At 38.5% G+C, this 21,959-nt stretch overlaps 1 protein-coding gene across 7 annotated transcripts in view; it reads left to right on the forward strand.

Moving 5' to 3' along the window:
* MATN2 (matrilin 2) overlaps positions 1-21,959 on the forward strand; it is a 78,208-nt gene that overhangs the window by 33,259 nt on the left and 22,990 nt on the right. For 6 of the 7 annotated variants that reach the window (XM_049822161.1, XM_049822169.1, XM_049822151.1 and 3 more), the window contains exons 5-9: positions 260-382; positions 7,050-7,172; positions 14,582-14,704; positions 18,624-18,746; positions 20,889-21,011. In XM_049822161.1, the coding sequence (XP_049678118.1) occupies positions 260-382; positions 7,050-7,172; positions 14,582-14,704; positions 18,624-18,746; positions 20,889-21,011 (615 nt within the window). The remainder of the gene's footprint in view (positions 1-259; positions 383-7,049; positions 7,173-14,581; positions 14,705-18,623; positions 18,747-20,888; positions 21,012-21,959) is intronic. The other variant, XM_049822196.1, reaches the window with a different exon arrangement.

A 21,959-nucleotide genomic window follows, 5' to 3' on the forward strand; every position in this document is an offset into this window, starting at 1 on the left:
ACAGTGAAGAAACTCTACTAGGCACCATTGGACCATCAATAGTTGTTGCCTTTGGCTGAAGGAATGAGCTCAGCTTTGAGTGATTTTTCATGCTGGCATAAGACTTTCAGTGTTTGACGAACATTGGCGTGATCTGTGTTAAAATGAGCTCATCTCTAAAAAGCTCTTCATAGCTTTCTGAATTTTTTTTTTATCTATAGTCTACCCATGCATAATAGAAGGTCAAAGAATTTCATATTCATGCAATTATGTTTTGTAGCTCAGGACCTTTGTGCTGTGGAGAAACACGCCTGTGAGCAGATTTGTGTGAATACACCTGGGTCTTATGTCTGTCAGTGTTACGAAGGGTATGAGCTTGATGCAAATGGAAAGAATTGTGTTGGTGAGTATGAATTTAGCAATTCACCTTTATCTCTTGACACAAACCAAAGGGAAATTCAAGGTAAATTAATATCCAGTTTAGGCTTAGACAATGATGGGAAGCTCTCTTCTCCAATATGAGTGGTAGATAAGGAAGAATACATATTGGCATGTTCGTAGGCCTTTACTGATAATGAATAGTGACTTGGGAAAATTGCTCCAACTAATTTCACACAGAAAGTAACATTACTGTTTTGAAACAACACACCAGATGATTTATTCTAGATCCATGTACGTGGCCAGCAATGTACTGATATGATATATGTGGCCATTAAAAAACAAATCCAGACAAACTTGGTAGCTCCTCTTCAGACAGAAGTTATACATGGAAAAACTTGCAAATGGACAATTTCTTGCTATTTCTCACTTGTTTTTATGGTCATGCCAGGAGATATTTCAAACTCTTTTGGGGAAGATGACTTTAAGGAAAGTTCAGCCCTCCTTAAGAACCCATCCACAATGTGCCTTTAATTTTCGCTATGGGCAGTAAAGAAGCAAACATCAGCTCTAAGTATTACAACTCAAAAGAGTGAGTGTGGAAATACAGTATATAATATTTTTAACACAAAACATACTTCCCTCTTTATTACCACCTAAGTATCTCACTCTTCTTCCTTGTTTATACCACAGTAAATACTTTTAGCATAATCTCCACTAGCCTATTAACCTTCTCATAAACTTTACATTCCATGCTACATTTTGGGAAAATACTGTCTTCTGGTATTCACCACAAAAAAAACCCTAGTTAGTCCTTGAAAAAAAATCACCTTATTTGTTAGGTATTCTCTTCAGGCAAGCACTTAAATGCATGCTTAATTTCCAACACATGCTGAAATCCCATGGAAGTGAATCCAAGTGAATCCTTGACCCCAGATCTGCCACAGGCCACCACAATGCTTTTGTCCAACAGCTTACTCTTTCTTGTAATTTTAAACAACTCTAACATAATATAATCCGTCTCTTACTACCTTCACAGAGTTATTGTCTTGCAGGATAATCCTATTTTGAGGCACAAAATAGATGACAGTTTATGGAACTGAACTTCCTGCATGTAGTTTCACATGGGTCACACAGATGAGTTGCTGAGGATTTTTAGACCCAGGATAACATATGCAGTTTTGAAGAACATTCACTCTGTACTTACTCTTCAGAAATGTTTCCCTTACTTATAGCTTCATGATCTCAGTACAGGAGTCTTTAAATTTCTCAGCATAATTTACCCTCAGCATAATTTGGCCACTAATATACCATTTTAAGAACCTACTTTCTGAAGTTGAATTGTTTTGAAAATGCAGCTAATAATGACTATTTAGGCAAGAAGGCCCATTAGATGTTCTGGCCCAAATTTCTACATCTAACACTCCACAGAAGTTCATCCAGTAACCTTAGCTAATCCTCATGACCTTTAGCTGTGTTAGAATAAAGCATGTATTTCTCTGCTACTGATTTGACTATATCCTGAGGCAGAAAATCCATGACTTCTGTTGATAGGTTCTTTTATCACAAATTCTTTCCTACCATATATTCCAATCTGAAATATTCATGCTTATTGTCATCAGCTGTTTTTACCATTTGCTCTCTATTAAGTTGAAGGGTCCTTTACAGCCCAGGATATTCTTATCGGGAAGATAGCTACCATAGCATCATAGGGATGAAAATAAATTTTGGTGAAATTCTTTGTATGTCAAACCTAATATTATCCTCTATAATAAATACAAAGTCTATTTTTCTTATTAAAAGCTTCGAAATATTTCTGTGCCATTTATTAAATTTCTTACAGTGGTGCTTGTTTTTTGCCTGTTAATAATTCCTCTGCAAAGTCTGAAGAGTGCCATTTGGAGATGTGATACATCTTTAACATTTTTTTCTCCCTCCTCACTAACTCTATTCAGCATGGAAGGATACAGGCCTATTATAAGCTCTATTGATGACACTTGAAGTTTTCATATTCTCAGTTATTTTCAACTATTTTCAAAATACAATTCATGCATGGGTTCACTATGGTATCTTGCATTTTATAGCTGTCTTTCCTCTCCACTTGGTTTCTATTCATTTATAACAAGTTTAGCAAAAAAACATGAACTCATGCTATTCATACCCCTGCAATAATTAGCAGTATTAATTGTGATTTTAAAGCACATTATTAGCACTTCTATTTTTCAAGTTTCTTTTGCATTTATGTGACCATTTATCTTTTTCATTTCTTACTGTTGTAGATGAATGGTTCAATGTATATTAATTATGTTTTACCCTTGCAGAACTTAGCCTCTCTACATTTCCTGAACAGGAAAAGATTGACTGGGTAATTTGCGTTTTTGATGCTAATTTGTCTGCAAACCGTCTTAGCTATCAGTCTCCAGAATTTGACTTTTCATATTTGAACGATTTGAGATTTTTGAGGAATATGCTGTTACCAAGAATGTACAGCTTCCACAGATGTGATCACAAATGAATAATGATCCTTGCTGGAAAATCTTGTAAAGGAGACTATGTATAGTTCTGAATCATTAGTGATAACTCTCAGTTTTCATTACTCTTAAGCTAGTTAACCATTCCTTTCTGTGAAGTATTTATTATCAAATGAGCAGGATCAGAAGAAAGATCTTGAGGTACACATATACCAGAGACCACTGAGTACAATGACAATTTTGCAAAAAGCAGTGACTTCATTAAGGTTACTCTCTCCTTTTCATCCAGAGAATGAAGAGAGAATTTCAGTAGGACATACACATTGCAGTTCTCTGAAAGAGCCAAAGGTTTCTCTCTAAGATATCTAAGACTTCTAAAACTTTAACTCCAGCAAAAGTAAATGAGGGTATGCAGAAAACTCATTTCACAAACAGGTTTACTAAGTTCCCTTCCTTCTTTCTGACGGGCTAATTTCTCTGGTTAAGCATCAAAGGCAATTGCTTTATTGACACATGTCAGCCAGTTACCTAAATGGCAATAATTAAATAAAATCTCACAACCAGCAGCTCACAACATATCCATTCAAAGTGATCACTGAATGGCCAACGACTCTGAGTGTTTGCAACACATTGTTTACAAACAAATTTGTAGACTAAACAATATTTGAAACTGTCTGCTCAGTGATAAGTATGGCTGGCAGAGCACTATCACTTTGCCTTTTTAAACAGCTTTTCATGTTAACTTCCCTTCTTGCACATGAACAAAATCCTGTCAGTTAAAGTTTGGTGGTAATGAGCCGTTCTTTCTCCAGCCTGCTGCTGGCCACTTTGTCTCTCCGCCTTCTTGATGTTGCTGGACATACTGTCCTCTCTTTCCTGGCACTGGTGCTAGACTGTCTCCATATTGCTGCAGCTGTTGGGCTTGGGAACTCTTCTCCTGGCAGTGTTCTGGGTACTGGCACCTCTCTGCAGTCCTGGCACCGCTAGATTTTTTTGGCTGCTTTCTAGGTTCTTACGAGTCTTCCATGAGTCTGCTCTACTCTTCCCCCGCATTCTTTTTCATCCTCCTTATATGCCCTTACTTATTCTGTCACTTTTTCTTCCTACCCTTTTCTTCTACCTTTCTGCTTAACTTACTTCATTTTCTTATACCTGAATAAGCTATATAAACATCATCAGAGTAAACCAACAATACAATAGAAAGGTGACTCATGCTGTCCACAGTTCAGAGAGGGCAGTGTAAGCACCCGGAGAGCAGAACTGGTAACTGGAAGTAAAAGACGGCTCTCATCGCTTACCAACTAATTCCAAGCAAGAAAAACAGGTTGGAACAAACATGGGTAGATGACAACCAAATTAATCGCTTACTCACTAAAAAGGTCATTAATTCATCCTTTAGAAAAGTTTTTTATCGAAATAGGCATGGGCTAACATTAAAAACAGTGAGATCTCTAAGTGTTCACATTCTAGTGTTTATCTCATGACTCAGTACAGAAATATGAAAACAATATAACTTAAAAAATTAAGAAAATATTCTGCTTTGCTCTTATACAAACTGTATATTTTCCTCATACCAACTAAAGGATTACAGTACTTCAATATAAGAAATAGAGATTTATAATTTTTCTCAGTCTTTTCAGTAAGCTTTAACTCCATAGACAACTTACCTACTTGCTGACTGGAATGTTGTTAACAAGTTTCCCTTCTAAGCAAGTACCACTGAAATGAAACATGAAGCTAAAAGTGAAATGAATTTGTAGGTCAATTACTAGTGCCAGTCTGCGAGGCTAAGCCTGCCTGGAATTAGGGCACTTTGTATATAAAAATTATTGAAAAAAGGGAATAATACTTACCCCCAAAAGCAATTGTCAAAAGAATATTCTCAATTCTTAACTGTGTTAGTGGAAAGGCATTATTTAAGTTGGTATGCTCATGATTCTTACAGACCAACAGACCTACTTCTGTAAGAGGTCCCCAGAAGGCTATAAATGGAAAAAAAGCAAGCCTGTAAAAATTAGTTATTTATTTTGTTGGGTTTTTTTTCCTTTCTGACCACAGTACATTAGCAGCTGCACAGCCATAAGAAGGCACAGTTCCTCCCTCAAGAGATTGTCATCTGAAAGCGCTTAGGGTCATAGTTGCTCAGATGTTGCTCACATTCTAAGGCCTGTTTAGTTGTCCCTCAAACAACAAAGCTGGTGAAAGGACTGGAAGGAATGTCCTATAAGGAGCGGCTAAGGACTCTGGGTTTGTCTAGTTTGGAGAAAAGGAAGCTGAGGGGTGACCTTATTGCTCCCCGCAGCTTCCTGAGGAGGGGATGTGGCGAGGGAGGTGCTGATCTCTTCTTCCTGGTACCCACTGATAGGACACATGGGAATGGTTCAAAGCTGTGCCAGGGGAGGTTTAGACTGGACATTAGGAACCATTTCCTTACCGAGGGAGGTCAAACACTGGAACAGGCTTCCTAGAGAAGTGGTCAATGCCCCAAGCCTGTCAGTGTTTAAGAGGCAATTGGACAATGCCCTTAACAACATGCTTGAACTTTTGGTCAGCCCTGAATTGGTCAGGTAGTTGGACTAGATAGATGATCGTTGCACGTCTCTTCCAAGTGGAACTATTCTATTCTAAACTTTATCATCATTAGTCAGACATTTGCAGGTATTGTGGTAGAAATGCATTTCACTAGGGTTTAAATGCAGAGGAGGTGACTTTATGGAGCGATCCATATGGGCTGTTTCCCAGGTATGATGCTAGATAGAAAAAAATCATATACTCTTTGGCCTACTTATTTCTTAATGTGTCTTTTAAAACACTTGAAAATGTGCCTGTGGTTAGAATTAATTTAAGAGGAAAGCTGACTAATTGTATGACCCATTATAACCTTGAAATATATATTCAGTAAATACATTTTTATATGAAGCTATTCAGTCTGGAAACAGGAAGGCGCTTGCCAGGAAAATGGTCTCACATATTAGCCAGTAAGTAGTCTAATTTGACATGATTCAACACAAATATTCTGAAGCGTTAAAGAAGCTCTTTCAAAGTAACTGAATGGATTACCTGCTTTCCTCACTAGCTGACCTTGACTAAGTATCTTAGCACACCTGAATATATGCATGATTTGCAAAGGCATGGCTATTGAAGAAGGAACTGATATAATTAAAACAAATTACTCCTCTTAGAGCAATTTGGAGGCTCAGCAGTATAAAGTAATGAAAAAATTACTCAGTTGGCAAAGAAGGGGACCCTGTCTCATTAAATGTCTGCGTGAGGCTAAGCATGTTACTGTCTTCTGCAGAAAGAATCAGGTAAACTTGCCTAATGTGGGCCTGGCAGCTCTCTGGGGACAGAACACCTGTTTTGTGACTTATCTTTAATTTCTTCTAAGACTTTCTTTGTGAAGAAACAGCTTAACCTGCAAAGAAATAATAATAAAAAAAATTAACTTCTTTTAGCACTTTTGAATGGGCTTGACTGAGTAAACTCTAAAGTATTACCTTATTAACCTTTGGCAATCTATCTTGTAAGTATGGGTTTGTGTAATAAATGCACAGACTTATGAAATAAGTGATGGATGAGCTATGATATTTTATTTTGCTCATACAAAAGGTGTTATATAAGCAAAATATCAGTGGTAAATATCAGCCTGAAGCTCTCAGGCTTCATAGCTGCAGCTGCTTTGTACAGGATGAATCTGGAGCACACTAGAGGGAATTAATGTACTGTGACAGTCCTTGATGTAGAAGATATCACCATGGGTCTCCTAAATACTCAGGCTACAGGAACAGCTCTTGAGAACTAATACAGCTGGGAGGGAACTAAGGAAAAGTAGAGCAATTCCAGGACTGGGACTGGAGAGACAGAAGACAGAACTAAAACAAACTTTGCTATGCCCTGGTCTACAGTGTGAACATCTGGACAGAGTTACTGACTGAGGCATGGTTTCCAGATCTGAGAAAACATGTTGAGAAGGCTCCTGACAATCTGAGAGCTGATAAATATTCAAAGGGTAGGAGAAATGATCCAGGATTCATATCAAATATGATTTACTGACTGGTATTGAGAGTGCACTACTTTCTGCAGAAAGGCTCTTCAGAACAGAAATTATGTCAGCTTTTCCTTCTTTTATAGCTACTCTGTGTAACTAGTACCATAATATCTATGCATAATAGTTCTAATTTTGTTTTTCTAATTGTACACATTTGTCTTGTTCTTTTTCAGTTGTAGACTACTGTGCTTTGGATAACCAAGGTTGCCAACATGAATGTGTTAACACTGAGGACTCCTACTACTGTAGATGCCACCCAGGGTTCATTTTAAATCCAGACAAAAGAACTTGCAGAAGTGAGTTGTGATAAGGTTTAATTATGAACAGTTTGTGCTTCTGTCTTCCAGTTCTCAGCAGTAATACTCCCATTGGTCCTGGGAACACCGAATAATATGTCAGGTATAGAAAACGTTGGAGAGCCCTGGAAGCCAAAGGTCTTGAAAGCAATGCAAGTTGTTTTGGGGAGTAGTTTGGGGTTTTGGGGGAGGGACTAAGGCTAGGAGTCCCTCCTATGAACAGGAAGCTTTTAACATGAAACCAGGGTCCTTTTCAACAGTAAAAGCCCAAAGCTTTGTCTTGCATAGTCTCTTTGATTATTCAGATTTTTCAGTTAGAATATCATGTCCCTAGCTGAGTAAACAAACAAGTCTGTGCAAGACAATTTATAATCTGCTCAGTTTGTAAGACAAGCTACAATTAAATAAGAGTAGTTCCACAATCAAAGGAAACATTGCAGCCTATTTTCCTACAGATTTTTCTCAAGAGTGAGTTCTTTGATAGTGTGCCAAAGCTCTGGCAACATCAGTATCTTCTAGCAAGCTTCCATGTTTCCATCAGGTTATAATAACTTCATGGCTTTGCTTGTTTGTTGTTTGTCAAACTAGATTGATACCAGGCTAACAAGCTCAAAAATTACCAGAGTTAGGAGTGGATATAAAGCAGAGAGGAATTGACAGACCAGAAAGTACTCTTGCCAAGGCTTCCAATAATTGGGAAAACAAGCTAAAAACTCCACTGTGTTTAATGTCATAACTCACTTTCATGAAATGTGAAGGGAAAGCCTTAATGTACCCTCCTAGTTACCTTTCTTCATAAATATGGGCCTTGATAAAGAAATGTTACTATTGTGTCTGTAAGCAGACAAACTCCATTAGTTTTAGGTGAGTGGAACTGCTGATGCCATTGGTGAATTTAGCTGATATTATTGAATAATGTGTTCAAACATTATTTCTCAAAAAATGCATCAATATAGCACTGCATTTCGGTGTTTTTTACAGCCTTGGGGGCATTTCAGTCTCTATGATGAGAGACCATGTTAACCTATAGACTGTATTGTATATTATGCTTGGTATCTATTTCACTTAAATTTAACATTTAGAAAGAAAGCATCTAACCCAGGCTGTACATCTGACCTTATGATCAAGGAAAAGAAACACACACTTCTAGAAGGTGATTGCTCACAGCTCTGACACAAATTTATGGAAGTACCTGTATTTTCCTTGACTATGCAGGGAGACTGAATGACTTGCCAGGCTAGACACCTAATTTTCAGATGGTCAGTCAGGGGAGGTGAATTTCCTGCCTCCCCAAGGGCCAGAATACAGTTTGTACTTGTTCACATTGCTTGTAAATTGTATGAATTTGCCCATTTGTCAAGTATCTGTCAGCTAAGGGCTGTCTGAATTGTTTTATACTTCCACGTATGCTTCTACATCCATGTATTTTTGAAATCTTACTATAGCATAAGTGCTTTCCACTGCACAAGCACAGATTTTTGTTAATTCCTTCTATTTAAGAATGTGTATTATAAGCAGTATTTTTTCCCTGAGTTTGAACTGAACAAAGACCTTAAAACTGCATAAACATTTTATATGTCTTGAGTGTTTTTTAGCTTATAGTCTAACTGTATGAATTATTTTAACCTGTTTCAATTGATGATGCACAAACTGCTGGAAAGTGAAAGAGTGTTCTGGGAAAATAGTATTTCAGGCTCGTCCTGTCTCTATCCTCTTACTTAGGTATACTGTGCTTAGGTATAATGGGCTGTGCTTGACACAGCACATTGGGCTATATAGACTGTCAGTCTGCCCATGGGCTGCTGTCTATGTTGGAAACACGAAAGCTTTCAAATGCTGGTTGGACAGGATCTCTGAAAGTCATGTACTCTAGCCTCCTCTTCAAAGTGGAACTGCCACAAGCTGTGGATCGAGTCAGCTATGGTTTTGTCTAGTCGAGTCTCAAAAAGCTCCAGTGGAGAGTCCACAACCTCTCTGGGCAACCTGTTCCACTGCTGCACTATCCCTCTAGTGAAAAACATTTTCCTCATGTCCAACGCGTATCACCCAAGCCACAGGTGGTGACCATTGTTCCTTGTTACATCATCTGGCACCACCAAAAAGGGGGTAGCTCCATCACCTTTGTAATGACCTACAAGAAGTAATTGTAGGCTGCAGTTAGATACCTTCCTTTTCACCAAACTCAGTAAGACCAGATTCCTCAAGTGCACAAGTCAGGTGCACTATGTCCCAGCAGTAGGTCTCTGTTGAGCCCTCTTCAGTTTATTCCCTTTAAGTGGGGGGAGAAGGGAAAGGATTGTTCAAGAACTGGACAAAGTATGCCAAGTGCAGTCTCCAGCTGGGCCTGGCAATAGCCCTTGTTGATCCAGATCCTGACCTACAGACTGACTTCCCAGTTTGGCCGTGGCCTTGCCTGCTGCTGTGGACCTACCCAGCAATCACTGGGCTGTGTCAGACCCTGGCTGCCCTCACCAGCAGTGGCCTCACCTCATCCTGACATGCAGGCCGGCTTCCTGACTTGTCCTCAGACCTGCCTCAGCAGCATGTATTTATCTGATGATCTGGACTTCTGGTTAAACCTGGCTACCATTTCCAGGCCTGCCCTGCTCACCTTGCTTGGGTACTGCAGGGCATTGCCTGTCTGGCAAGGCCCCTGCCCTGCTCAGCTGTATTATCACCCTTGGCTCCTGGCTCTCCTTCCCTTAGGGAGCAGCTGGCCCATGCTGCTTCTTGACAGCAGCTCACTTCCCAGTTTGTAAATCTATGGGTTGTTTCCAGCCCAGGTGCAGAACTTTGCAATTCTCCTCGCTGAACTTCACAAGACATCTTCTGGTGCAATCATCAAGTTTATCGAAGTTCCTATGTATTGAAGTTCTGCTATTTGCTTTCAGTCACTGACCCTAATTTGGTGCCACCCACAGATTTGCTGAGGGTGCACTTTGTGTCATCATCTATGTCACTGAAGATGTTTAGCAATGTGACCCCCAGTACTGTCACCTGTGGTACCCTGGCCATTAGCAGCCAGCCAGACATGAAGCCATTGATCACTATCCTTTGAGGCAAATTCTCACCCCACCTAACAGTTCTTTCTTCCAGCCTATACTTCCTCAGCTTCCAAATGAGAATGCTGTGGGAGGCAGCATCAAGAGCTTTACTAGTGCTAAGGTGTATTACATCCACTGATCTTCCCTTGTCCACAGATGCAGTCGTTTCATCATTGAAGGTGAACAGGTTGGTCAGGTGTGGTTTGCCCTTCGTAAATCCATGTTGACTATTCCCAATAATCTTCCTGTCCTTCATATATTTTGAATCTGATTCTGACAGGATGTGCCCTATGACCCTGGGACTGAAATGATGTGCATTGGTCTATAGCTCCCTGAATCTTTCTTCTTGCCTTTTTTTAAAGATGAGTGTAACGTTAGCTTTTTTCAGTTATTAGGGACCTTTCTCAGTCCCCATGCATTTTCATACATTATAGATAGTAGTGTCACATCACCTAGCTCTTTCAGCACCCACAGGTGAATACCAGTCATCCCATGGATCTGTGTATATCCAGTTTATCTAAGTAGTCTCTAAACAATGTTGCTAGCCCCTGTCCTTCCCAAACGATGCTGGTACAAATGGAAATCTGGGAGAAGGCTTTGTTTGTGAGAACCAGGAATAAAAAGGGCATTACTTTTTTTCAGCTGTTTCTGAATTGTTCATCACTAGGTTGTTCACCCAACCAAAAGACCCATGTTTTCTGTGACTTTCTTTTTGCTACCAGCATATTTGTAGGCTTCCTTCTTGTTACCCTTAGTGTACCTCAGTAGTAATAGGTCCAGCTGGGCTTTTTTTTGTTCCAAAGTGCCTAAGCAATGCTTTTATACTCCTCTTTTTTTCTTGGTCCTTCTTTCTCACTCTACTATTTTGCCTCTTTGTGTTTTATTTCACTGAAAAGCTCTTTGATCTTCTAAGCAGCTTTTCCAGTACAATGGGATCGTTTGTTCCTGAGCTCTTAGCAAGTTTTCTTTAAAAATCATCTAGCTCTCTTGGGCATTCTTTCTCTTCTTGGCTCTTTCCCAGGGGATTCTTCCTAGCAATTCCCTGAATAATCTGAAATCTGAGCTTGTAAAATATGGAGTCTGGATTCTGCTGTTTCCCCTCGCAGCCTTCTGGATTGTGAATTCAAGTCATCTCATAGTCACAGCAGCAACACAAGAAGAACCTCACCCCTCAAGAATTCGTGTTAGGGAGTTGTCACCAAGTTGGTGCAGAAACTTCCTGACTTGCCTGCACAATGATATCTTACCCTCCTAGCAAGTGTTTGGCTGGTTGAAATTTCCAAAATGAACAAAAGCCTATGAGCTGGAGACTTCTGTTACCTGTTTGTGAAAGCCTTATTCACTACATCCTTTTGGTCAGGTGGGGTAACAGATTCCACAATCACATTCCCCGTGTCACTTCCCCTCTGATCTTGACCAGAAACTCTCAGCAAGCACATCTATGGTTTCATGTTGGATTTCTGTGGAATGGAAGAGATCTTTAACATATAACACAAAAGTACACTGCTCCACAATGGAGTGCAAGCTGGGAGCCAAGGATGGCTACAAGGCAAGCAGGGTCAAGTAATCTCTCTGACAAGGCCTTTGGTCCCACAGTACCCAAAGAAGAACAAAAGAGATCCCATGACTAACCAGGCTCAGCCAACACCCCAGTGATCACCAGACAAGTCCATAGTGTCAAGAAAGGTCTAAGGTCAATTCAGGAAATCAAGCCAGCCCGTCAGCAGGTCAGCATCAGCAAAATGCAAGGCTAGGCACAGGTGTACCTCTAACATAGCTCAAGCAAGAACCAAGGGTGAAAGCCTGACACTAAATGCAGCTCCCAAGCCAAGAGGCAGAGGCCACAGACAAGGCCTCTTAGAGGTCTGTGCGCCTCTGCCATGTTAACTGCATTCTGTTTTGTTGTAAATGCTTTAAATTAGTTTACAGTTAAGGGAGAAAATCCCATCAGGTTGCAATTAGGGAAAAATCAAAGTGACTGGACATGGTGGGCCATAGAGATTGATTCAGAAGGAGTAGTCAGGGAGGAATGAGCAAATACCATGTCAAATCAATCTCTTTCAAGATGCATGTCCTGAGTCTAAGCATAAGTAAAACTTACTAAGCCACTTTTCATTATACTTGATATCTTCTGAGCCTTGCTAATAAAATAAAGCATGAATGAAAGAACTGTGTAGCTCTTAATGCTGCAGAAGTCAAGACACCATGAGAGCTTTTCAGAGCAAAAGTGTCCCCTAGCTTCCATATGGTATGAATCACACTGCCTTTGAGTCAGCATAAACAGAATGAAGAAACAAACTTCAGATCACTGGATTTAAAATGTTTGTAAATTTAAGATCTTTCATATAAATTTCTACATATTTGGCTTACATACTGAATCTTGGGGATGATCACCAACTAGCCAAGACTCCCACCCATGCCAGACCAGATATCTGCATCAGCAAGCAGGCCTGGGCCTGGGGCACCAGCTCCCAAGATCTCCTGATTATCTCAGAATCCTGGCTTTCCTTCCAAAAATAAAAAGTAAGCTTTCATGCTCATGGCTACAAAGACAAGCTTGAAAATGTAAATGTTATCAGTACAGTCGTGCATCTCTGACGAATGTTTTCTCTGGGAATTACTCCAAACTTCTTAGAATTAAATACAAGGAACACGTCTCATGAGGGCAACCCTGCCAACACCAGCAGAGAACTCTATGTGTGGCTGGAAGAGAGCAGCAAATCAGATTATCAGTGAAGCAGGAAGAGGTCATTCTTAGCTACTAAGTTAACTATTAAGGGGATTTTTGTCACTCTTGCTGCTCCTCTCAAGAGGATGGATGATAGCTTCTGCTTGTACTTAGGGGTGCTGAGCCTCAACTGTTGTTCTTTAGGGAAGGTCCCTGTTTGAGTTGTGGGTGGGTTCACATGACCTATAGCTGGTAGAGGCCTTCTGTTAGCAACCTTAATCTGGACGGTGTTAATGAAGCCCTGTGAAATATGTTTTTAGTGTTCCCAACATAATAGCCTCAAGGTTCCAACAAAGAAAATAATACATAGTTTTCAACACTTGTGGTCATCTTCAGAATCATTTACCCAGGAAAAGTCTGTCCTGCACACTTGAGTTAGCAAGGATTTGAGCAGGTAAACGCAACACAGCACTGATTAGGTCCAGAAGGCATACAGCCATATTCCTCTGGTGCACACACGTGGCTTTATGGTTTCTGTCTCTTCAGTGCACTCTCGAACAAACTGTATTTTCTAATACTTTTTTTCAGTAAACAGATAAGATATCCTTGTGATATGTATCTGTGTATGTGCATATGCTGTCATAAAAAGCTTTGGTAAAGGAAATGTTCTATAAATATATGAAGTACAGTTCATAAATTATAAAATACTCCTCTCAGGTTTTCTTAGAAAGTCACATTCCACTTTGTGTGTCCTGCAAATATAGGTGGTTTATTATTGCTAAAGGCTTTCATCATATGTAAAGTCTCAATTGCTTTAGCCCGCCACACATACAAGGAAAGAACAGTTCCTGCCTCAGGAAGACAGTTACCTCTGGGAATAATAATTAACCTCTGAATGCCAGTTTTCAGGTTATGTAATGAGGTGTTCAAAAGTGACTGGATGTCTTCACAAATGTGACTTACTAGGTTTGTGACTTTTTTATGTATTTTTAGCAGTGCTGAGGGGTTAAGACCATTCTTTCACTAGTGTAAGTTAATTAATTCCACTGATACAAAACTAAGTAATGGCCAGAAACTGCATCTAAGTGAATGTCAGGTTCTTTGACTTCACCAATAGTGGTAAACACTATGTGGTAAATATCCCAGTGCTTACTGCACAATTACTTTCCTTTTTAAGGTACTTTATACACAACTAGTAGCTGTTTCTAGACTTTGCTCATCTTCCCTTTCACAAGCATTTTAAATGGAAGAACTATGTAGCAAACACCCAGAGCTGTCAAAACACCTGTGCTCCTGATGACCTGATTGTCCTGCTTTGATCTAATGAACAGCATACAAAAGCATGTTGTACAGATCACATCTAACTTGCGCTGAGTAAAATAAAGAGACAATTTTGATGAGGCAATGTATAGGACTTAGCTACAAAATGTTAAGAAGTATTTAAGATTCTAACTTCTCTACTGCATGTAGTACATGTGTTCTCAAAGAATTCATTGAAGTGTACAATCAAATATTCCTAAGTATAGCAGGTATTTGGAAAAAAAAGAACATTTTATTTTCATAGTTTGAAACAATATGGTGAGAAGTCAGAATGATGCCTAGGAAAAAAAAGGCAAAAGAAAACAAACTAACTAGTTTTTACTTAGCTTATTTCTGAGTAATTATATTTCTCACTGACACAAATTTTTCCCATTTAGGGCCAAACTATTGTGCTCTTCAGGACCATGGCTGTGAACAGGAATGTGTTAATACAGATGATTCCTATTTTTGTCAATGCCAAGAAGGGTTTAGACTTAATCCAGATAAGAAAACATGCAAAAGTGAGTAATCCCTTGGACATAATAAAGTTCATCTGCTTTTTTTTCTTAAACCTGCTGTGAATGGTTCCCATTCTGAAAGGATGAAAGTTTTCTCTATCATTAAGGTTGAAACAAATGTTTCTTTATAAACTTGAATTTTGACTGAGCCAGTCATGCTGGAAAAATATACTGTTTGCTGTTTTGTACAGTATATTGTATATTAGATGTTTTCTGTAAAGATTTATGGAAACCTCAGGAGTAATACAGGAACCAGAGTGGCTCAAAAACAATAAGTTCATTACTTGTTTGAAACTTTCTGACCTTGTCTAGCAGTGACACAAACAACTTTAAAAAAAAACAAACCACCTTGCTTTGCCCAGTTGGTTTAGCAAAGGACAGATGTATTTCATTAGCTTGGGAAAGTATTGCATAGGTAATGTAGCTATTAAAATCAACTTAAAGTCACACACGAAACCCCACAGTTTCCTTAAAAAAAAATGTAAAAACAGCCTCAGCAATGTCAGGGTTCTAAACCAGTCACACATGCTATTTACTTGTGTTACAGCTCTTCTTGAGTGGGGGCCTAGAATCACAGCAGATTTTCAATGTAATGTTGTTAAAGTTTAAGGAGAATATATTCAGCAAAAGGAACTAGCCTGATCTGGTGACTCAGCTTGGGGGGCAGAATTGCACTGCTGATTTTTTATGAGTAAGAAGCTTGCCTGGAGCAACACAATTATGCTTCTAGACACTCATAAAATTTATCTGGTTTTGGAACTGTATTTTCTTTCCATCTTAAAGATACATTCTCATGAAGCATCTTTGTCTATACAGTGCCATTTTTACAGCAATCCATGCTATACTGGTTTTTATTATCTATATGGTATCTTAATACATTCAGGTTTTTATAGATTGGATGTGCCTTGGTGAGTATAGGAGCAAAAGAACAGCATTGTGTTGAATATTTATTGCCAAGAATAATTGTGAATTAGAGGCAAATTGTAATTCACATTTGGGGTATTTTCCCTTATCTTTAGGGGGCTTTGGATTTGGCTGTAAACCTGGTGACATTTCCAGGATCAAGCTCCTATTCCAAACCTTGTTATAACAAGGCTCATGTTAGAAAAGCTTGTAAAATAAAGCAGAACATTTGAATATATGCCCTCATTATAAATCAGGGAGAATGTATCACTGGGTAACTAGCACTAGGCATTCCTCCTCCATGCATCCTAATCATGATGCATGATTTCTGATCACTACAGGAGCAGGTCTGTGGGAGTCAAAGTAAAGTCTGGCATAGCCAAGTATTTGCAATCCACTCTCAGGTCCTCAGCTCACTATCAGCTTTAACAGGTGCCCAAAGCACAGAATCCAGTATCACTTAAGAAAAATGAGTTTTTAAAGCCTGTTTTACTTCAGAAACCTTCATGGCCAGCTTGAATTCTTCACTGGTTTTTTCTCCACAAAAGTAAACTGTGCTTTAGGTCAGCATGACTGTGAACATGAATGTGTTAACATGGAAGAGTCATTTGTGTGCAAATGTCATCATGGATACGCCCAATGACATGATGGCAATACGTGCAGAAATGAGTGTGTCTCATGAACTGCAGTGACTAGTTACTGCAGTGGGGCGAGGTGTGAACAGAAAGAGAAAATGCTCCTGGGCCCCTTTTGAGATCTTTCTGAGCTATGCAAACCTGTGTTACTGTAAAGTCCATCATAAGCCAGTCCTAGTGAAGTAATGCTATAGTGAGATCCTTGATCTAACAGAGAACTAAAGCATCATCTTCTTCAATCCCAATAACTGGGGAATTGTGTTCAGCCAAGGTGTCTAACACAAAGCCAGTGCTTGCTGTTGAACATCTGTATCATTGCTATGGGCTATGTAAACTGCAGCACACCTGATACTGATGTATACTGATATGTGAAAATAAGTAGAGACTTCCCCCTTCTACATGTTTACACTTTCAGTGATCTTTTTGATAAAATATCCAGTTTTTATAAGAATGTTATTACACAAAGGATCAGTGTTGCACCAGAAAAAGCCAACATTGCCCACTTAACATCACCCAGTTTTTAGAAGATACTTTTATTGCAGAGAACCATTTTGCACATCATCCAAAATACTGGCAGCATTTTTCCCTGATGTACTTATGACATTTTTCCAAAGGAACTCCCAGTCACTGAAATTAAAAAAAAGTTGATAGGCCAGGGAGTAATTATTTTTAAATAAACTGTTTGTGATAAAGCCATATTTAAGGAAACGGATGTGTTGCAAAAGCTCAGAACTTTTTAACAATTATGGGTTTAGGCTATCGCAAGTTGAATAGTTAAAAATTAATATATCCCAAAACCACTCATTGTTCTTAAAAATACTGAGCCTTTCCCTGTCCCTTCTCCTTCTTACATTTTTTTTTACACATGTAGTAAAGCACACGTGATGACCAAATTTACAGTTATACTAATTTCTAAAGCCTGGTAATTAGCAGCTTTGTGATTACTCCACTCTTTGAAAGAGTGTGTTAAAAGAATCTGCATGAGAACCCAAAGTATTTAAATGTTAAAATTCACATTAGTGTGGGTGTTTGTATTGTAAAAGATGGTGCCAAACAGATGCAATTTTTCATAGAGAATATGGGGGGACAGTTATTTTCTTTTTTTTCCCCCACATTTTTGTGTGCTCTGAGAAGTTACACAAGCCTCTTCACGGTGATGTAAACTCTTGGAAAAAGGAGAATGTTCCAGCTGGAACTTACTTTAGCTAGTAAAAACTGACACCTCAGCTTCACTTTTTTAAGTCAACGTTATCTCTGTCTTTGTATAATGGTAAATCTGGACCAATTACTGCAAACTCGTTGCTTAGTTAAATAAACTAATAAACAGCAATATTTAGAATGAAGTAATTTTACATTAATTACAGAAATTTTTTTACATAAACAAACAGCTACAGACATGCCTGTTCACATCTGTAAATGATTTGCAAATAGCGACATATGAAACTGTTTGTGTCTGAGAGAACTCCACTGCTTTTGATCAATTTAAGCTAAAGTAATGTGGGCCTATATAACTAAAAATAGCCATTAACAAGTCAAACAAATATTATGAGGAAGTTCAGTATAAAGCTTTTTTCCTAAAATGTACTTTTTCTGTACTTACAGAGTCAGCAGATTACATAGTACATCTGCAAGGGCACGTATCTCACCCTACTGCTTTGCTGTTCATTCTATGAGACAATATAATTTTTAAAACCAATTCACACCTCTCTCTACCTTCCCCCACCCTTCATCTTTCACACAACCAGTTGCATATAAGACTAAAAAAAATATTCCACTTTATCTTACTTGGAATAGGAATAGGAAAATCAAAGAAAAGGAACATATTAAGACACTCTCACACTCATAATTTGTATCTGTCCCCCACTAGGCTTTAACTGCTTGAATCTGTTGGCAGGTTAAAGTTCTAAATTGGTGATTTCTCATCCTGTTGAAAAAAGAATTTACTGTTTATGAAATAATATGAAAGCCATAATTTCTGTTTCAAGAGTTACTACTATTCATACTTTCTCTCTGAGAAAATTTTATGATGAACAAAAGAGAAAGTCTTGCTTTTTAAAGAAATAAAGCATGATTCTGCAGGTAAGACTAGGTAGGACTTCAAGGTTCTCCCTTCACTCTGCATTAGTTTCCTTTGTGATTTTTGGCAAGGGAAATCTGCACTTCATCAAGTTTGTTATCTGCCAAGTGGGGTTGTTGTATTCATTTTACTTAGGTGTTGTTAATTAATTCAAGTTACTCAAATAGGTGGGGATACTGCATAAATAAAAAGTTGTACTGATCTTTTTCCCTTACTCTGTAAAGGCATCGTGTACTAACTACAGTGTCATAGTGTATGTATCTAAGGCTCCAATGTGATTTCTTCAATTATTAACACACATCAATAGGAGTGGACCACTGTGCTGAAAGCAATCATGGCTGCGAGCAACTGTGCCTAAATACTGATGGCTCCTATGTCTGTCAGTGCTCTGAAGGATTTGTCATCAATGAAGACCTAAAAACCTGCACACGTAAGTCTTGTGGGAACCTCCTTGATGTCAGTTCACCCAGGAAAGGTTTCTGTTTTCATACAGGGAAGAGGACACACCTTTGATTTATTCTTACAATCTGCATTTCAATAATACTTTAATAGTTATTTGAAAGCAGAAACAGACAGAAAAAGGACTTAGGAAAGGATACTTGTCAACTGTAAATCGTCACATATTCAAAAAAGTTTTGGAAGATCTGTTCATCCCCAGGTGTTAGAGACAGTTTTTCATTCATATGACAAATGTGTCTGACTGACAGGTCATTCTTGACAGTAGTGTCCCCCAGGCAAACTACATTAGCTTACCTGGGCCAGAAGGAAAAGTGAGAGTCCCACACTGAGCCTTACATTTTGCATGGGAACCCTTAATAAATGAACAAAAGTTGTCATGACAGCTCTTTATAAATCCAATGATCATTGAGAATCATTGTAGTTTCACAAATAGCCAAATTGCCTCCTTCACTGGAAAAGAAGTATATAGAAAGGACCAGGAAAAAAGGAATGCGAATGCATTTTACCTGGTGACTTTTCCTGGACCTCTTTGATGAGAGGGTTTTGGCTGCTTTTTCTACAGATTTTGGAGGTATATTATTTTTCAAGTTTGTTCAGTGTCAGAGCAGCTCCAGAGTTTGCCCCATTTCTTGCACTCAGGCAACACAGTTTTAACAGAAGTCAAACTGCAAGTGCTCAGTCACAAAAATGATCTAGGGAGAAGTGAGGCAAATCAGTAAAGGCAACTTGTCTTCGTCTTTAACCTTTTCTTTGCCTGCATGCTAACCTTTTTAGCCCTATCCAATATCTTGACAGACATGTTTCTGTCTGCCCCTTTCTAGAGAGCTGCAGTGGCAAAGCAGAACTAGAATACATCTAACAGTGATAGGGTCTGCTAGAAACAATTTGTCGAGACATTTATCTAAAAGAACCACTGCAAATTTAGAAACAGCCTAACTATGGAGTTTTATCAACTTGCATATGGAAAAATCCCTTTTCCTTTGTAGCAAAAAGAGGTGGTTTTTTCATTCTTTGAGTTATTTTCCTCCAGGCCATACTTGGAGACCTATCAGCAGCATTAAAACAGTGCTGCAGCTTCTGGAATCCCTCCGTGCAATGAAACTGAGCCCTTTTGAATAGCTCCTCTTCTTGCCAGCATACCCCTCTCCTCATATATATATAGGAAGGAGATTTGTCCTATTCCTGAGCTCCAGATGAGCTGTTGAAAACTCGTGGATGTTTTCAGGCTATCATGAAAAGAGTTCTGGCACTTTGGGTTTTCCTGAATGAGCAGTTGAATGGAAGGGATTATCATTTAACATATACCCCTCCTAATGGGAAAACATCTGGGAATTACAATTCTGGTGTCATATACACAGGCACAAGTATCTTTAAGGCAGCTGTGGGAACACCTGAATGGTAAACGGGTTTCTACTCTAACAACCAGTTACAAAAAAATGAGTGACACTGTCTGTGTAGCCAGTAGATAGTAGCAAGTGTTGCCTGGGGGATCCCAGGAGTCCTATGTCTTTGTATTACAGAGAAGAAACACTTACGAAATTTAAGGTGGAAAATGGACCATATTTGACAGTACTTGTCATTTGCAATTCTTTGCAAAAGCTTGAATAGTCTAAGCCAAAGCCAAGTGAGGTCCCTGAGAGGTTTTCTGCTTGCTGCCACAGCAGCTGAGTCAGGTGCACAAGTGAGTTCTGGGGACTGCCACGTTCACATTGGGCCATTTAGACACTGTATTTAAAGAAGAATGTTCACAAGGTAGCTTTTATGTCTTTGCCACTGTCTTATATAAAATCACTGCTAAGGTGTTTTGTTTTGGTTTTTTTTAAATTCAATTTGTAAGAATCGAGACGTGGACTGGACTCTGTTGAGCTATTTTAAGCATAGGAAAGTATGATTTCTCAACTCTGCTTAAAGCAACCAATGGAAAGTACACCACAAGGCCCTCTTACATTTTATTGAAGCTATGTGTATATTATAGAATAAGGAACTGGATTATTCTTTAAGCAGTTCAATGTATTTATACTTACTTGCTTATATGCAATGCAAATATTAGAGATGAAAAATAATTGATTCATTATTTGTTAATTTTTTTTAATAACTTCAATTGCTCCTACAGGAGTTGACTATTGTGCTCTGAGTGATCATGGCTGTGAACATTTGTGTGTAAATGGCGACAGATCTTATACTTGTCAGTGTTTTGAAGGATACAGGCTTCGTAATGATGGGAAAACATGTAAACGTAAGTCATTATTCAGCACCTCAGAGTTAGATTTTTATTACAGACATAGAAGAAATCTGTAAGGTAGGATTTGATTGCCTAAACATTGCTGTCCAATGTCATTTTAAATCCTCAAGGATTCAAAAAGTTCATAGTTTCCCCTTTGGTGTCATATTTGGCAGCAGTATGTCAATATCTTGGATATGCTAAGGCATCTAAAGTGGTACTTGATGCATACTTTTAGGCACCTGAATCACACCCTAAATATCTGTGCCATTTAAAAAAGTAGCCCTGAAATTGGACTGTTGTGGATTCAAAACTATTTTATTCTGACTTACATCCTTATATAGGACAACTGTAATTTTCTTCTCAAATCAAGGCAAAAGTATATAATGTTTCTACAGCCTGATGCAGCATGAAGCTTGCAATATTATTAATGGGAAGTTCATTTTGTGCAGCATGGGATAAGGATGATTGAAAAAGAGATAATTGCATTACACTTTTAACTACATTATGCAGTTACGATGAGTGGCAAATATCAAGAAAAAATTAATTGCTGATTTTTCTCCATTTTTATAGCTTAGATCATTAAGTGATCAAAGAAGAATCATGGATAAGTCTCTGAAAAACACATAGGCATTAAGTATTTTGTAACTGTAATCCCAATAATACCCATGGATCTCATCAACATCTGCTATTAAAAAACATTTACAGAAAAAAAAATTAAGGTCATACAGATATTACCATGACAAATGAAAAGCTACTTATTCTCAGTTTGTGTATCACAACAACACTCTACTTTGTTATTCCACACAAACAGAGACAAATTCTGCTTGACTCAAAAAGTACTGTCACTCTAAAAGCAAGTGAAATGTTTTGTCCATGCAGAAGTCCAGAGGGATCTAGATAGATTGGAGCACTGGGCAATGATTAATGGAATGAAATTTAACAAGTCAAAATGCTGGATTC

This window comes from Accipiter gentilis, chromosome 2, assembly GCF_929443795.1.
Source record: "Accipiter gentilis chromosome 2, bAccGen1.1, whole genome shotgun sequence".
NCBI classification, from domain to species: domain Eukaryota; kingdom Metazoa; phylum Chordata; class Aves; order Accipitriformes; family Accipitridae; genus Astur; species Astur gentilis.